This window comes from Eptesicus fuscus, chromosome 5 (genome assembly GCF_027574615.1).
Source record: "Eptesicus fuscus isolate TK198812 chromosome 5, DD_ASM_mEF_20220401, whole genome shotgun sequence".
Lineage (NCBI taxonomy): Eukaryota > Metazoa > Chordata > Mammalia > Chiroptera > Vespertilionidae > Eptesicus > Eptesicus fuscus.
In genome coordinates, this window is record NC_072477.1 from 53,149,060 (window position 1) to 53,166,922 (window position 17,863).

A 17,863-nucleotide genomic window follows, 5' to 3' on the forward strand; every position below is an offset into this window, starting at 1 on the left:
CAAAGCACTATTACTTTGCTAGCATTATTTCCATAAAAAATGAATTAAAAATTATGGCATTCTGATTATTTTTGTTAAGTATCTCTAGGAAAGGTTTGTGTGTAATACAATTGAAATGATTTGTGTAGTAAACTTTGCTTCCAGCAGACTGTATGTACACTATACTTTTAGGAAATAAATTCTGGTTTCCCTAGCACACAGTTTGGCAGAGTAATCTTGGATGCTGAATATTTATTACAATACTAGAGGCCTGATGCATGAAATTTTGTACAAGAGTAGGCCTCCTTCCCCCGGCTGCTGGCACCAGCTTCCCTCCACACCTGGGACCCAGGCTTCCCTCGCAGAGGGAGGCCCCACCTACCTGCCGGGTCGGTGGTCTGGGCCTCCCTCTGCAGGGCAATCATGGGGTGATGGCCGGGCCCCAACCAATCGCATCGCACCCACGTTGGCTGGCCTGGTACCAGTGGGTGTCATAATGTGGTCCCGGATGGTCGTCCCATTGTTTGGCCATTTGGTCGATTTGCATATTACACTTTTATTACATAGGATATACTGCCTGACTATAATGATTTAGCTAAATTATCATTGTTCCAAGTTGAAATAGACTGTTTCTTTACAGAATTAATTATATCCCATAATCAGCAATTCCCTACTAATAGTCTAGTGCCATGTTTTGTTCATGTGGTAAACGCCATCCAAAGTAATTTTTTTAAAAGCCACCTGATCTAGGTAAACCGAGGTGTTATCACTATTGTGCACTTAAGGAAAATTTAGTGAAAGAAAATCAGATTTATTTTTATGCTTATGAAATTCTCTCACTTGCTTCAACAGAAACCAGTTTACCAAATAAAAGCCTTGCCCAATCTTACTAGTAATCTAAAGTTTGGAATTTTGATTACTATTAAACATCATTTTCCACAAAATATCAAAGCATTACATGTAATAAGGATAAGTAGTTTCATGGCATCAAATGATGATGTAAAAATTTTATGGAAAATTTGTTTAATTAAAAAGCAACACACTAGGCATTAACTCCTTGGAAGCAGAACCTGGTCTGTTTACTCACCATTGTACCACTGTAACTAGACCTGGCACTAATGGTGTCCAAAATTTATTTTTTTCAAGTTTATTGAGATATAATTTACATAATAGTAAAATACACCTTTTTTAGGCATATAGTTCTATACATTTGAACAAACTTATGTGGTCATGTAAGCATACAACAACCAAGATAAAAAATACTTCCACCACCACAAAAAATTCTCTTGTGCCCCTTTGTAATTAATCTTCTCCTTCCACCGAGCCCCATATAACTACTTTCCAGAATATCAAATAAATGGAATCATACAATCTATACATTTTTTGGTCAGGCTTCTTCCACTTAGCATCTATATTGCTACAGTATCAGTAGTTCATTATTATTGTCAAGTAGTATTCCATTGCATGGATATACCATGATTTGTTTATCCATTCTCCACTTGAGGATACTGAGTTGTTCCCAGGTTTTGGCAATTATGAATAAAACTGCTATAAACATTTGCATACAAGTTTTTGCTTGGAAACATGTCTTCAGTTCTTTTGGTTAAATATCTAGAGAGGAATTTCTGGGTCATATGCAATAATTATTTTTGAGTACCTGAATAATGTCCCAATATTTCAAGTATAGCCAAACATACTGCCGCTTAAATACAGTTCTTTTTTTGTTTCTAAGTTCTCTAAGGTGTTTAAATACTATACCCTAAAGTAGGGCTGTGCAACTCTCACAGTCTGCTTCTTTATCTTAGAAGAATGGGAGGACAGATAGCTATTTTAAGATTTAAACAGTAATAGTTTAGGTCCATCACTCAAAGTTTCTTTGCTGGTATAACTCTCAAAAACTAGTGAATTTCTTACTTATTTGGTTCCAGTCAGTTTCATGTGCCATTAACACACCCGCAATGCTTTCCAAGACTGTATTTCTTTACCCTGAACACCTCCCCCACCTCTCCCTCTTTCTCCTTCTCCCCACTCCAATTTAAAAATGGGTTGTTTTGAGGTTGTCAGGCTTCTATGGAGAGACTATACCTATAGTTAGATCTTTGCCCTGAGTCATTTTACCCAATTGGAAAGTTTCACTAGGTGCCATTTAATATGATCTTTGCCCTGAAGAACCACTGGAAAAATGTTACCCATAGTTGTGAAAACCACACCTTTAGTCTAATCTTTACCTCAAAGTTGAGCTTAAATAGGCTTTTGTTACTCAAAGATTTTCTAAATTTTATCTCAATTTTTGAGGTCCAAAACAGCTTACTTTCAAAGCAAGGATAATCAAAGCAGTATAGTTCAACTAAAAAATGGGCAGAGGATCTGAACAAACATTTTCCAAAGAAGACATACAGATGGCCAATAGGTACATGAAAAGGTACACAACATCACTAATCATAAAGGAAATGAAAATCAAAACCACAATGAGATAGCACTTCACAATTGTTAGAATGGTTATTATAAATGCTGATGAGGATGTGGAGAAAAGGGAACCTTTGTGCATTGTTGGTTGGAATGCAAACTGGTGTAGCCACTATGGAAAACAGCGTGGAGGTTCTTCCAAAAAACTGAAAAGAGAACTATCTTATGATCCAGCAATTCGACTTCTGGGTATTTATCTGAAGAAAACAAAAACACACCCAAAAAGATGTATGTTCACTGCAACGTTATTTACAATAGCCCAGATGTGGAAACAACCTGAATGTCCATTGTCAGATGAATGAATAAAGAAACTGTGGCATTATTCTGCCATTAAGAAGACCCATTTGCCATATCATGGATGGACCTTGAGGCGATTACACTAAGTGAATAAGTTAGACATAAAAAGACAAATATCATATGATCTCATGTATATGTGGAACTGAAAAACCAAAAAAAAAAAACAAAACTCATAGATACAGAGAACAAACTGATAGTTGCCAGAGGCTGAGGACTGGGGTAGGTGTGTGTGTGTGTGTGTGTGTGTGTGTGTGTGTGTGTGTGTGTGTAATGGGTGAAGGGAATCAAAAGGTACAAAATTTCAGTTATAAAATAAGTCATGGGAATGTAATGTACAGCATGACTATTCTATCTAATAAAGAGGGAATATGCTAATTGACCCTCATGCTGTCACAAAGATGGCAGCATCCACAGCCAATAAGGGGGTAATATGCTAATCGACTGCCATGCCCTCAAAGATGGCAGCACCAACAGCCAATAAGGAGGGAATATGCTAATTGACTGCCACGCCCTCAAAGATGGTGGCGCCCACAACCACAAGATGGTGGCACCCACTCCCCTTAGCCCCACCGTGCATCTGCCTCCGAAGTCCCCCAGGCTCCTCAGCCCCCCAGCCACTCAGGGCTGGCCCAAGGCACAGGCAAGCTTCAGATGGCGGCTGCCCAGTTGCCCAGGGCCACCCGAGGCTCAGGTAACCAGGGCCGGCCGAGGCTTGTGCTGCCAGCAGTGGCAGCAGCAGATGTGTGATGGGGGCATCGCCTTCCCCTGATCGCCGGGTCAACTCCCACCCGAGGGCTCCTGGACAGTGAGAGCAGGCAGGCCAGGCTGAGGGACCCCTCCTCCAGTGCATGAATTTTCATGCACTGGGCCTCTAGTAGTTAATAATATTGTACTGCATTATTGGAAAGTTGCTAAGAAAGTAGATCTTCAAAGTTCTCATTATAACAAAAGAATTCTGTAGCCAGATATATGATGGTTGTTAACTAGACTCATTATGATGACTACTTCACAATACATAAATACCAAATAATTGCTGTATACCTGAAACTAATAAGTTATATGTTGATTAGATCTTAAAAGTAAAAACAACCTTAAAGCATTTACCCAGTTTTAAAAAAGGTGTTTAAGAATTTAAGTCACTTACCTTAAACTGTAATCACCATCATCTTCAGAGGATTTAATTTGTGTTGAAATAGGCTGAGATCGTACTTCTTGCTGATCTCTCTAGTTAAATGAGTAAAGATAAGTGACATAGGGGGAAAAATAGAATTTATTCAGTGCCTTTTTTATTATTAATCATTTCAGACTTGTCCACAGCTTCCACGAAATTGAGGCACAGAATTCTAAAGAACATGGTATGAAAATAAGGTCTGTAACAATGTAGTTTCACCTTTCATCCATTCTGGGTTAAGAAAGTCAATTTTAAGGGGGAAATGTTAGTGTGTTAATGCCTTTATATGATCTTATCCGACTCCTGCTCCCATACTACATTAGAATCTTCCATTTTGTGTAATATGCAAAGGAAATTATACTCACAAGAAATGAAAACATAAATCCATTAGATGGGTAGAAAAATTTGTCGCAAATAACACAGAACTTCAATGTTAAGAATACCATGAACAGGCTAAAAAAAGAAGCACTAAGAGTAAAATCTTTTGGCAAAGATATTTCAAGGAATAAAAGTGAGCAAACAAACATCCAATGTGACAATAATTATATCTATCAGTTTCTGTAGGGGCAGGAATGCCCTCTCCTCTTTCCTACCCCTTCCCAGTTTTCTACTCTACTCTTTTTTTAAATAAATAAATTACAAGATCCTTATTAGAGGGCTCTTGAAGCAGAACATAATGAATCCCTCATTCTACCATAACTTGAGATTTCTTTTTAAAGCATTTTCTGACTATTCAGACACTGGCAAAACTAAAAGATGTCATAAAAATATTTCTTTTTAAATAAATATTTAGTTACAAATGCAACTAGCAAATCTGCATCCATTATAAAAATGTATTACCTGAAAAAATATATATGTATAAAATTAAGTTTCTTATTCTACTCTTAACAAATAATGATGGTTATATATAAGGCCTTAAAATAAAATATCACCTCTTCTTTCCTGCACCCATCAACTCCAAAGTGGGGTGGAGGGTGGGGTTTAAAAGAAAAAATTATAATTAGAGTAAAAAGTATAAAAAAAGGTATTTTTAAAGCAGCCACTTTATTCCTCTAAGGCAGTGGTCAGCAAACTCATTAGTCAACAGAGCCAAATATCAACAGTACAAAGATTGAAATTTCTTTTGAGAGCCAAATTTTTTTAACTTAAACTTCTTCTAACGCCACTTCTTCAAAATAGACTCGCCCAGGCTGTGGTATTTTGTGGAAGAGCCACACTCAAGGAGCCAAAGAGCCGCATGTGGCTCGCGAGCCGCAGTTTGCCGACCACGGCTCTAAGGAATGCTACTACATACTATCATTTCATAATGTGGATACTGATGCATAAGGATGAATGCTTAAAGCAAGAATAACCAATTGGTACCCAGAATGGGGTAAAATATGCTTACATTTGTCTAGTGTTATAACCTCACTACATTTTTCCTAACTATAAATCTGATATGGTCTATCCCTAAGAATGTAAATTATAGGCATCTGCAGAATTTAAGAAACAAATTACACCTGAATAAGAAGTAAATTACCATCTAATGATTGTTATCCTTTATCCAGCTTTTGCCCAGAGATAATTTTATTTCCTTCCTTACAGAATTACCAGTGTTAATTCTACATAGCTATTCTCAAATATTAATCTTAAAATAGTGGGGAAGTTTATTAAATATTAATATTCTTATGATTGGACATCTAAATGGAAAACACTTTCAGTGGCTTTTAGAAAATATATGCTTACAAAAATCACATGCATGCATATATACACACACACCTACCTACCTATACATATATTCATGTTCAATTTGTCATAATTCATTGAACTTAAAATTTATGCTTTAGGTACTTTTATATGCACTTTATAAATCAAATTTTAAAAAAAACTAGCACTTACATGGAATTACTACTAACATTTACTTACTATTGCTTCCTCAGCTTGTCGAACGAGAACAGCTGTTTTTGCCTCCAATTCTGCATTTAAACGCCTAAAAGCAGAAAATAATTTACTAATTGGAATATACTGAAGATTCTAACAAAAATAAAAGTAATTAAGTTTCAGTAACTATACTTTAGCTAATCAACAAATTCCAAAACAAACATGACTTTTTATTCTAAAATTAACAAAATGACTAGAACACTTATCTCCAACTCCCCAAGATTCCTCTTTTTTTATGGTAGAAATTCAAACAGTGTAACTCTTGTCTTCTCTCTGGCCCTCATTTCAGGTGTAATGTCTTATTTGGGAAGAATAAACTGGTGGGTTCAACTCAATGCCACTCTTCATCATCTTGGGATGAATTCCAACTGGGGACAGGGGTGGGGTAGGGTGGGAGAGAAGCCTGCTTTGGCCTCGGGCGTTGCTGTGACATTTTTATTCTATTACTTTGTATTTTTCATCTATAGTATATACACAATTTTGCACTATGTTTTCCCATAACAAACAGAAGAAATATGTTTATCTCTTTATAATTAGTGCCTTAAATGGATATGAAATACTTTAATAAGTTGAAGTTAACATAATGTATATATTAATCTATTCCTATTGTTAGTTAAAGTCCCTTTATTTTCACTTTTAAAGGTAACAATATAGCCCTAGCTTGTTTGGCTCAGTGGATAGAGCCTAAGTTGCAGGCTTGATCTCACCTCTTAACCCCTCAGACAGGGCACATGCAGGAGGCAACCAATCCAATTTGTCTCTCTCACATCGATGTTCTCTTTCTGTCTCTCCCCTCCCTTCCACACTCTAAAAATTAATGGGAAAAACATCCTCAGGTGAGAATTAACACACACACATACATACATACATGTAAGTAACACTATAATAAACACATTCAAAAGCATGTAACTTATTTTATTCTATTCATAGACTAAAATAGAATTTAAAAATTTCTGGAATATTTAGGATGTTTTGAAGTTATAAGAAGAAAATGTGTTGAGCAATTTTTAAAAATTAGATACATTGCTGTGTTTTTTTTCTGATATGTGATTCTGAAGTGAACAAAACACAACACCAACCACCCCTGTAAAAAAAAAAAAAAAAAAAAAGCAGTAACATATCTCTTCTTAAAATAGTCCAATGTTTCAGAAAATATTTTTACATCTTAGGATGAATTAATCAAAAGAAAAATAACTAATAAATGCTTAAAGTTCCATTTATGATGGCATTATCTGAGTTTTCATATTTCCCTAACAAGAACCATTAGAAGCCTCTGGGAAATGTAATGGACCAAGATGATTCAGAAGGCTTTTATTCTGTTCAAACCCATGGAAATAATGTAATGAAGGCTATATTGCTAAGCTCAAACTCAGGCAAGGAAAATAAACTGGCACCAAAAATAAAGCAGCAACTAAAAGTGAGAGCAATTAACAAGAACAGAAGACAAACTAGCTTAACAGCTAAAAAATGATGCACATGTGGGAGTCATGGAGAGCTACACCTATTAAACACAAACAAAGACACTACCCATAACCTTAGGTGAACAGAAATGAAACTATAGCCATTGGTGGAAAAGAATCTCTTGTGAGTAGTAAGAGCATACAGGAATGTGGTCCAAGTTTTTCTTACCAAGATGGTATAGAGACTCTATGCCAAAACTGTAATATAGAAAGTTGGCCTAGAACCAGTCAAAACTTTAAGCTAAATGCAAAACCATCTTTAGGGACATTTACTCATTGACAACATAGAGAACTCTCTCAGAAAGTAAACCCTGCTAAAGATGACTTCACAAAGATAACAAAATTGCATAAAGAACCAAGTCACCAAGAGGAATAATCAGCAGATACAAAAAAAAAAAATGTGTAAAAACTGAAGATAATAAAACAAGTAAATAAACATTTTTCTTTTGTTTTTTTCAAAAAAAAACAAAGCAAGAATAGAAACCATCTGGCAAGAACTAGACATTACAAAAGAACACTGAATATGGAAAAGAACCAAACTGAAATTACAAAAATGAAAACACAGTCATTGAAATTAAAAACTCAATGGATAAGTTGGACAACAGAATGCACTGAAGAGAGAATAAATGAACTAGAAGACAGATATGAAGAAATCACCTACAAGGAAGTACAGAGAAACAGAAAGATAGCAATACAAAAGAGAGATTAACATTCACTAAAGACAGACTGCATGACAAAGACAGATTGATATCTACCTAATAGAAAGTGCAGAAGGAAATCCCAGAAAAGGAGGGAATGTCAATATTTGAAGAGATAATGCTGAGAATTTTCCAGAAGTGAAGAAAGATGGATCTCAAGCAGAATTAAGAAAACAAATCCACACCTGTATACATCATAGTGACACTGCAGAACTTCAAAGACCAAGAGAATATTCTTTAAACTGTGGAGTGGAAAAAATAGACCATCTAGAATTCTTATGTTCAGCTAAACTGTCTTTGAACAATAAGTGCAAAGGAAGAAATTTTTCAGGAAAGAATGGAGAATTTAAGACTCAAATTTTCACAGAGACAAGTAATGAGGGTCTACACTTCAGGAAGAAGAAAACTGAACTTGAAAAAAAATCATAACAAGAAATTAGAAAACATAATGATAAATCTAAATTAGTAAAGACTATAAAAATAACAGAGAGGGGTATTCAAACAAAGAGGAATGAAAGTATAATCCAATATCTAACGTCACAGGCAGGAAAAAAACAAGTTAAATCAATCTAAGGTCTTTCCACACCAGTAAAAGAAAAATGAAGACAATATAAACTCATTCAATCCAACAGAAGTCATAAGAACTAAAGAAAAGGCATCGTAATACAAAAAACAAAATAAGATAGCCAAAACAACTTCAACTTAATAAGCAAAATAATATAAATGAACTCACTTATTAGAAGGCAGAAATTATCAGACACGATATAAAAGGAATACTAGTACTCTTAAAGCTAAATGACATAAAAAGTTTGAATATAAAGGAATGAAAAATGATATGACAGACATGATGTACTAATGAAAGGAATAATTCATCTAGAGGATTTAAGTAAATAATATATCCCCCAAACAAAAATGGACACGATTATATGAATAACTAGAGGCACATGACATTTGTGCACTCTGGGGGGGTGGGTCCCTCAGCCCGGCCTGCACCCTTTCGCAGGGGTTGTCCAACTGATGGCTTAACCACACTGGGACATCCTTGGACATCCTTAGCACTGCCATGGAGGCGAGTCGCTGCACTTGCCAGCGGTAAGCCCATCTTGTGGCTGAGTGGCACTCCCTCTGTGGGAGCAAACTGACCACCAGAGGGCAGCTACTGCATTGAGCGTCTGCCCCCTGGTGGTCAGTGCACGTCATAGTGACCGGTCGTTCTGCCGTTCAGTCTATTTGCATATTACCCTTTTATTATATAGGACTAGAGGCCCGATGCACGAAATTCATGCAAGAGTATGCCTTCCTTCCCCCATCTGCCAGCACCAGCTTCCCTCTGGCTGCCAACAGGCACCCAGGACTTGTGCTTTGCTCTAGGCGCCAGCAGGCACCTGGGATGCAGGCTTCCCTCCGGCCCTGGCTTCGTCTGGAAGGACATACAGAATGACAATTGGAATGACGTCCAGTCTAATTAGCATATTAAATTATTATAGATTATTTTTCAATTATAGTTATAATTGATTTTAGTACATCTCTAAGAAACCAATACAGCTAGTAAAAAAAAAAAAAGGTAATATAATGATATAAACCAAACATCTGTTTCCCTTAAACGCCTCCTCAGCCCCACCTTATTTTCTGCCTTCCCAGCTCACCCAGATTAGGTTCTAATTGGTCGGTTTCTATGCCAGTCAGCATCAAAAGCTCCACCTCCTAGGCAGCCATTGGCTTCTCACAGTTCACCCAGTTTTGGTTCTGATTGGTCAGTTTCTATGCCAGTCAGCATCAAAAGCTCTGCCTCCTAGGCAACCATTGGCTCCTCACAGTTCATCCAGATTTGGTTCTGACTGGTTGGTTTCTATGCCAGTCAGCATCTCCAGGCCTGATCAGCAGACCCCGTTGAGGCCCGGAGAAAAAGAGAGGCACGGCTGCTGGCCAGGCCCCAGGAGGGGGGGGGGGAGGAGGGGGAGAGAGAGAGAGAGAGAGACAGACAGACAGACACACGGAGAGGCAAGGGCTGATCAACAGCTGCCACAGAGGCTACAGATCAGACACTGCTTCTCTCTCCAGGCCTCTCTCCAGGCCTGATCCGCAGCCCCCTAGGCAGTCAGTGCTGGGTCGCTGTGCCCACAGCAGTGGCAGTCATTGATGGGTCGCCATGGCAACCCAGCACTGACTGCAGGACTGACTTCGTCATTCGAGCCTTCGGTTGTTACGGACACTGGGTTTTTATATATTAGGATAATAGTAAAGGACACCCAAACACCCATGTGTAACTGGAGGTGTACCATATTTGTGGAAGGAAAGATTCAATAGCATAAAGATATCTGCTCTCTGCAAATCCTATCTAATAAAGAGGAAATATGCTAATTGACCATCATGCCCTCACAAAGATGTCAGTGCCCACAGCCAATAAGGAGGAAATATGCTAATTGACTGCCACACCCTCAAAGATGGCGGCACCCAGTCCCCTCAGTCCCCTAGCCACCCAGGGCCAGCCTGAAGCACAGGCAAGCCTTGGATGGCAACTGCCCAGCTGCCCAGGGCCGCCCAAGGCTCAGGTAACCAGGGCTGGCCAAGGCTTGCGCTGCCAGCAGTGGCAGCAGCAGAGATGTGATGGGAGAGTCACCTTCCCCTGATTGCCGGGTCACCTCCTGCCCCTTAGTGCTCCTGGACTGTGAGAGGGGGCAGGCTGGGCTGAGGGACCACCCCTCCAGTGTATGAATTTTCACGCACCAGGCCTCTAGTTAATCTATAAATACAATGTAACTGCCATTTACAGGCAGGGGGTTGGGCAGGTGGGGGTGTGTGGGGAGGCTTGTCCTACCAGTTATCGAGACCAATTAAAACAGATGTCACATAATCTTGTTCTATAGCTCTCTGGTTTTATGACATAACATGAAGCTTGGAAAATCTACTGACTTCAATGATCAGCATGTTCCTTAGTCTATCCTCTTAGATAGTGATTATTTCCTCCAATTCTGTATTGAAATCCCTGGGAAGTCTTGTGTTTAGGTAATTGAAAAGACATCACAATATGCTTAAAAGCAAAACAACATGTGGTCAAAATATTGTGTATGAACTCACATTCTTGCCTATCAGAATGACCAAAGACAAATACCATATGATTTCACTTATATGCGGAATCTTCTAAAACAACAACTACAAAAATCAACAAACAAATTCAAAGATGCAAAGAACAGATTGGCAGGTACCAGAGGGGCAGAGGTTGAGGGAGGGAGTAATTAAGACATAGTAGTGATTACTATGTAGTATATACAAATATTGAATTATAATGTTGGACACCTGAAATATACACTAAGTGGCCAGATTATTATGATCTCTGAATGCAAAATAATCTGGCCACTCAGTGTGTGTGTGTGTGTGTGTGTGTGTGTGTGTGTGTATTAGAGGCCTGGTGCATAAATTCGTGCATGGGTGGGGTCCAGCCAGCCTGGCCAGGGGGAGGGGACATGGACGGTTGGCCAGTCTGCCTGCTGGTGGAACTCTTGTTTGAGGAGACAATTTGCATATTAGCCTTTTATTATATAGGATATACACTGAGTGGTCAGATTATTATGCATTCAGAGATCATAATAACCTGGCCACTCAGTATATATATATATATATATGTATATATATATATATATATATATATATCCTATATAATAATAGACAAATATGCAAATTGACCATACCTCCGACACACCCACAAGCCATGCCCACAAGCCACGCCCACCATCCAATCAGAGCAAGTATGCAAATTAACCCAAACCAAGATGGCTACAGCCACAGAGAGCAAGGTTCCCTAGGTAACAGAGGAAGCCAAGCTTTCTGCCAGCCATTGCAGGCCTAAGCCTCCACTCAAGCTACAAAGTTTCAATTATAGAAGGTAAACAAATTCAAACAAATGGCGGCAGAATGGAGCTTGAGAGAGCAGGCCAGGGTTGCCGCTGGCAACAGGGGAAGCAAAGCTTTCTGCACACCCTGGCCGGGCCCACCCGCTTAAGGCAACAAAGTTTCAATTATAACCCCAACACAAGTGGATTCGGGCCTCGGAGGGAGCCCCAGGCTTGGCTCTGCTCCAGGCTACAAAGTTTCAGTTGTAGAAGGAAAATAAATTCCAGATACCAGGGTCTCTGCTTGCGTCCCAGGGGGCGTGGCCGGCCTGCAAACCACCACAGGCCCCTCGCTCAGGCCGCCCCATGCCCCAAGGGAACCCCACCTTGATCAGGGACACCCTTCAGGGCAAACCAGCTGGCCCCCACCCCTGTACCAGGCCTCTATCCTATCTAATAAAAGAGTACTATGCAGATTGAACATCACTGCAACACACAATATAGCTGCCCCCATGTGGTCAAAGATCCTGCCCCCATGTGGACACAAGATGGCCACCACAAGATGGCCAGCAGGAGAGGGCAGTTGGGAGGCACCCGGCCTGCAAGGGAGGGCAGTTGAGAGGGATCAGGCTTGCAAGGGAGGGCAGTTGAGAGGGATCAGGCCTGCAAGGAAGGGCAGTTGGAGGTGATCAACCCTGCAGGAGAGGGCAGTTAGGGGTGACCAGGCCAGCAGAGGAGGGAAGTTGGGGGCAAACAGGCTGGCATGGGAGTGATTAGGGGGTGATCAGGCTGGCAGGCAGAAGCAGTTAGGGGCAATCAGGAAGGCAGGCAGGCAAGCAGTTGGGAGCCAGCAGTCCTGGATTATGAGAGGGATGTCCGACTGCCCGTTTAGGCCCGATCCCAGGGATCGGGCCTAAACGGGCAGTCGGACATCCTTTGAGGGGTCCGAGATTGGAGAGGGTACAGGCTGGGCTGAGGGACAACCCCCCTCCGTGCACGAATTTCGTGCACCGGGCCTCTAGTATATATATAATGTTGTATACTAATTTTACCACAATAATAAAATAAAATAAAATAATAAAATAAAATAAAACAATGGCCAGTTTACTTTTCTCCGTGGTGCAGAAGTGACCTACAAGCTTTAGTCAGAACTTGGGAACTACTCTGTTGAAACGTCTCAGATTTGCAACTGCAGAGTACAGGTAACAGACCTGGGCATCTTTAACAAAAAACAACTTTTGCTAAAATAGAACAGTCTGCCTTTAAATTGGACCATATCCCTAAAACAGCCAGAGCCAGATGCAAAACATACCCCTTAAATAAACAAATGACTTGATCTAATCAAATTAGGTATTTAGTGCTATCTGGTGTATAGTGATGAAAATAACTGAATTGCATATGGACAACAGGTCAGTTGCTTAAGTACACTCTTAAACTGGAATAACAGACCCATTTCATCAAATAGAGAGGGATGATTATGTTCCTACATGCTATATGGCAAACGGTATGTGTTTCGTTCATCTAAAGAGGGTACATGTCAGTTTTAACTTTAAATATGCTTTGTACAAACTACATGGTAACTCTGTTTAACTGTTTAAAGAACTGTCAAAATGTGTTCCAAATTTTAAATCAAATTAGTTCCTTAAAAAAGAAAGTGAATTGTTAAAATATAATTTTTGTTGATGTTTTAAGGGTATATTAGCATACAATGGTAAATAAAAACATGGTCTCAGACCTTGTGGAACTCATCATCCAGTGGAGGAAAGACAAAAAGTAAACTAACAAATGAATTTATGGGAATGCAAAGAAAAATTAATAAGGCAATAAAGAAAAAAGGGAAGAACAGAGGTGCCTACGTAGCATAGTCAAGGAAGGCCACTCTGAGGTAGGAAACGCGTGTGACTGTCCCTCAAGGAAAAAGCTGAGGAACTAAAAGGCCAGTTAGGCTGAATGAAGTGTGGTAGGCAAAAAGGAGAGAGCACCAGGTCAAACAAGAGGCTGGCGTCAGATCTGACAGAGCTTTCGAAGTGCAACATGAAATCATTGCAAAAAATTTAGGGACGGGAATGACACGATCAAATTAAGAGATTATTCTTGGCATCTGTGTGAAAACCGGGCGATGAAGAGTGACATCGTCCGAGAATGAAAACACATGTTGTCAGGATCGTCGGTCATTACGTTCAGCTGATAAAGAAATGAAATCCTTCTCCCAGCTCCACCAGATGTGGACAAGAAAGAACATTCCAAATGCCCCGAGAAACAGGCTTTCCATTTTAGAAACCAAGCCTACAAGACATTTACATACGTAAACTCTTAGGAAACGGGAATTGAATGGGATTCCTTAACCTACAAACGGAGCTATTCGTGGCAATTCCGGCCATCCGAACCACGTCTAGCAGTATCGTCTCACGGACGAGCATGTTCGCTTGAATCGAAATTTCGCTCACTTCAAACACCTTTGTTGGACGCAGGCGAACTCGAGTTAAAAAGATGGAAGAGAAAGCTGGGCAGTGAGCTGCCCCAGCGCTCCGGTCACCAGCAGAAGTCCTCGTAAGCAGCCTCACTTAGGTGAAAGAGAGAAGGAAAAGCTGACCCGCCACATTTCTTACTTATATTCTTCCTCCTGGGCGAGCAAGTCCCGTCGCGGCGTAGCCGGTGGCCGAACGCGGGGCGGGAGTGGAGTCCCTGTCCGTCTCTGTAAAAGAGACCGAGACGTTCAGACCCAGAGTTAAAAGAGGTTCGGCGTCCTCCTCCAGCCCGCCCGGGACCTAGACGCGACCCAGGAGTCTGGGGTGGAACGGACCCTCACGCCGCGGCTTCGCCCAGCCATCTTTCGCCACCGCGACGCCGTTACCGAGGCAACACAGTAACTTCCCGCGAGAGTTGCCTCCTCTCGGGCATCCTCACGCCGAGGGCGCTGACTCCGCGAGGGCGGGGCGGGGGCCTCGACCTCTCTGCCCCTCAGCGCAGTGCACGTTAGCGCTGCCCGGGAACCTAAGAGGCCGATGTGCTGCTTTCACATATAAACTCTTACGTCGGCACGGAAGGGTTCCAACCGAAGGAGGCAGGTGCATTTCTAATTCTCAGTCGAAGCCAGATAGGAAAGCGCCTACTCTGTTGTGCTTTTCCCAAGTTGGTGGCCAATCCGACCTCCCCCTGTTTAGTTTTAAAGGAACTCCTCAGTGGAATTCTGAGTCCTGATTGCTCACAATCATCCATGGCATGCGTCAGAGCTCAAACTCTCAAGTCGGTAGGCCGCAGGTGAGGTCCTGGTTGTGCTGCTCAGTAGCCATGTAGTTCACCTTGGACAAAGCATTCTGTTAACTCGAGTTCTTCATCTGTAAAACGGGAGTAACAATAGTGCCCTTTCACCATTAATATGAGGAGTAGACGAATTGTGCTTAGGACGGTGCCTGGAAGACAGTAAAGAGTCCAAAATTCCAATTTGGGGGAAATAAACTCACATTTAGGGTCATCTAATCTTCAGCGAGGGTGCTAAGACCATTCAATGGGGGAAAGAATAGTCTTTTCAACAAATGGTACTAGGATAAGGGGATGTCCAACTGTAAAAGAATGAAGTTGGACCCTTATCTCACACCATGTACAAAAATTAACTCAAAATGGATCAAAGGCCTAACCTTAAGAGCCAAAACTAGAAAGCTCTTCAAAGAAAACACGTGTAAAATGTCACCACCTTGAATTGGATAACGATTTATTCACCATGCCACCAAAAAACACAAGCAACAAAAGAAAAATTAATAGAATGGACAGCATCAAAATTAAAAACATTTTTGTTTTAAAGGATACCATAAGTAAAGTGAAAAGACAGACCACAGAAGGGGAGGAGAAATTTGCAAATCTTATATTTGATAAGAGACTTGTGTCTAAAATATATAAAGACCTACTAAAACTCAAAAATAAAAAAAATAAATAACCCAAGTGAAAAATGGGCAAGGATCCTGAATGGACATTATTCTAAAGAAGCTATACAAATAGCCAAAAACACATGAAAAGTTGCTCAATATCATGAGTCTTCAAGGAAATCAAAATCACAGTGAGATACCACTTCACACCCACTAGGATGACTATATAAGAGCCAAAAAGGAAGATCATAACAAGTGTTGGGAAAAATATGGATAAATTCATCCCTTCATATACTGTTGGTTGGAATATAAACTTGTGCAGCTACTGTGGAAAACAGTCTGGTAATTTCTTGAAAGTTTACACAAAGAGTTACAACATGATCCAGCAACCCAACCCTAGGTATATGCTTAAGAAAAATAAAAACTGCCCAGCTGGCGTGGCTCAGTGATTGAGCATTGATCTATGAACCAGGAGGTCACAGTTCGATTCCCAGTCAGGGCATATGCCTGGGTTGTGGGCTTGATCCTCAGTGTGGGGCGTGCAGGAGACATCCAATCAATGATTATCTCTCATTATTGATGTTTCTGTCTCTCTCTCTTCCCCTCACCCTTCCTCTCTGAAATCAATAAAAATATATTTAAAAAAAGAAAAATGAAAACTTATACTGCACACAAAAAATTGTACACAAATGTTTATAGCAGCATTGTTCAGAATAACCAAAATGTGAAAAATAACTGAACAAAAACTGTAATGGATAAATAAAAAGTAAAATCTTCATACAATAGAATATTATTCAGCACCAAAAAGGAATAAAGTATTAACAATAATACAATATGAATGAACCTTGAAAAACATGCTATGTGAAAGAAACAATTCACAAAAAAAACACATATTATTCCATTCAAATATGACCACATATTATTAAAATGTCTGGAATAGGCAGATCTATAGAGGCAGAAAGAAGATTAGTGGTTGCCTAGGCAGATGTTGGGGGAGATTGGCTAAGTGGTTGCAAGGAGTTTTGGGGGGGAAAGAAGAAATGGGAGTTAATGAAAATGTTCTGAAATTGATTGCGCTATGAATATACTAAAGCCAAAGGATAGTACACTTTATATGGGTGAGTTTTAGGTATGTGAAATACATCAATCAAGTTGTTTAAACATCCTATATAATAAAAGCCTAATATGCAAATTAACCTCTTGACCAGGAGTTCTACTGGGAGTTTGACTGCTTGCTATGACGTGTGCTGACCGCCAGGTGATGCGGCGCTGGCAGCAGGCGGCAGTGGAGGTGCTTCGGGCCCCGATGGGCCCCGATGAGAGCAGGACCATGGTGGGATGGTGGAGCAGGTGAGTGGGAGGCGCAAGGCCAAGGTGGGTGCAAGCTGGGCCTGATTGCCCCACCAACTGCCCCGCAGATGGCAACCAGCGGTGGTGGCGGGGTGCGTGGCCGCCACCCGGCTCCCAGGCACTGAGGGAGCCGGGCAGGGGCCCGATGACTCAGACAGAGGGAGGCGTACGGGGGCCCAGGGGCCCACGTGCTACCCAGGGCCCAGAGGTCAGCTGGGACCTGCCCTTCCACGCTAGACGCTCGCACTTCAATCGCTGGCCAGGCCTAGGGACTACACATGTGCACGAATTTCGTGTACCGGGCCTCTAGTTAAAAATAAATAACTTATTAAAATGAAAGTCAAGTGACAGAGAAAAGCACACCATACTAATGCTAATCAAAAGAAAGCTGGATTAAGTATATTAATTTTAAATAAAGCTGACTTCAGAACAAGGAAAATTATTAGGGACAAAGAGGTCAATTCTCTAGGAAAACAACAATCTTTAATGTGTATGCACCTAAAAATGAGTATCAAAATGCATGAGACAAAACCTAGTAGGAAAGTAAAAAGACATAAATAAATCCACTAATATATTTGGAGACTTCAACACCCCTCTTTCAGTAATAGATAGTTCAAGCAGGCAGAAAATCAGTAAATACATAATTGTCCTGAACAGCACTGTCAACTTGATCTAATTGACATTTAGCAAATACTCCAACAACAGCAAAATACACATTTTTCTCAAGGTCACATGGAACATTCACCAAGATACACCACATTCTGGGCCATAAAATGCACATTAATAAATTTAAAAGAATAGAAATTACGTTCATTTTCTCAGGCTGCTA

General features: G+C 40.5%; 1 protein-coding gene across 3 annotated transcripts in view; it reads right to left on the reverse strand.

Annotated features, from left to right (window-relative positions):
* TEX9 (testis expressed 9) overlaps positions 1-14,664 on the reverse strand; it is a 73,020-nt gene extending 58,356 nt beyond the window's left edge. For all 3 annotated transcript variants that reach the window (XM_054716207.1, XM_054716206.1, XM_054716205.1), the window contains exons 1-4: positions 14,625-14,664; positions 14,431-14,516; positions 5,819-5,882; positions 3,887-3,966 (exon numbers count right to left, since the gene is read on the reverse strand). In XM_054716207.1, coding sequence (XP_054572182.1) covers positions 3,887-3,966; positions 5,819-5,882; positions 14,431-14,516; positions 14,625-14,651 — 257 coding nt within the window. In that variant the 5' untranslated portion in view covers positions 14,652-14,664. The remainder of the gene's footprint in view (positions 1-3,886; positions 3,967-5,818; positions 5,883-14,430; positions 14,517-14,624) is intronic.
* Between the last annotated feature and the right edge of the window lie 3,199 nt (positions 14,665-17,863).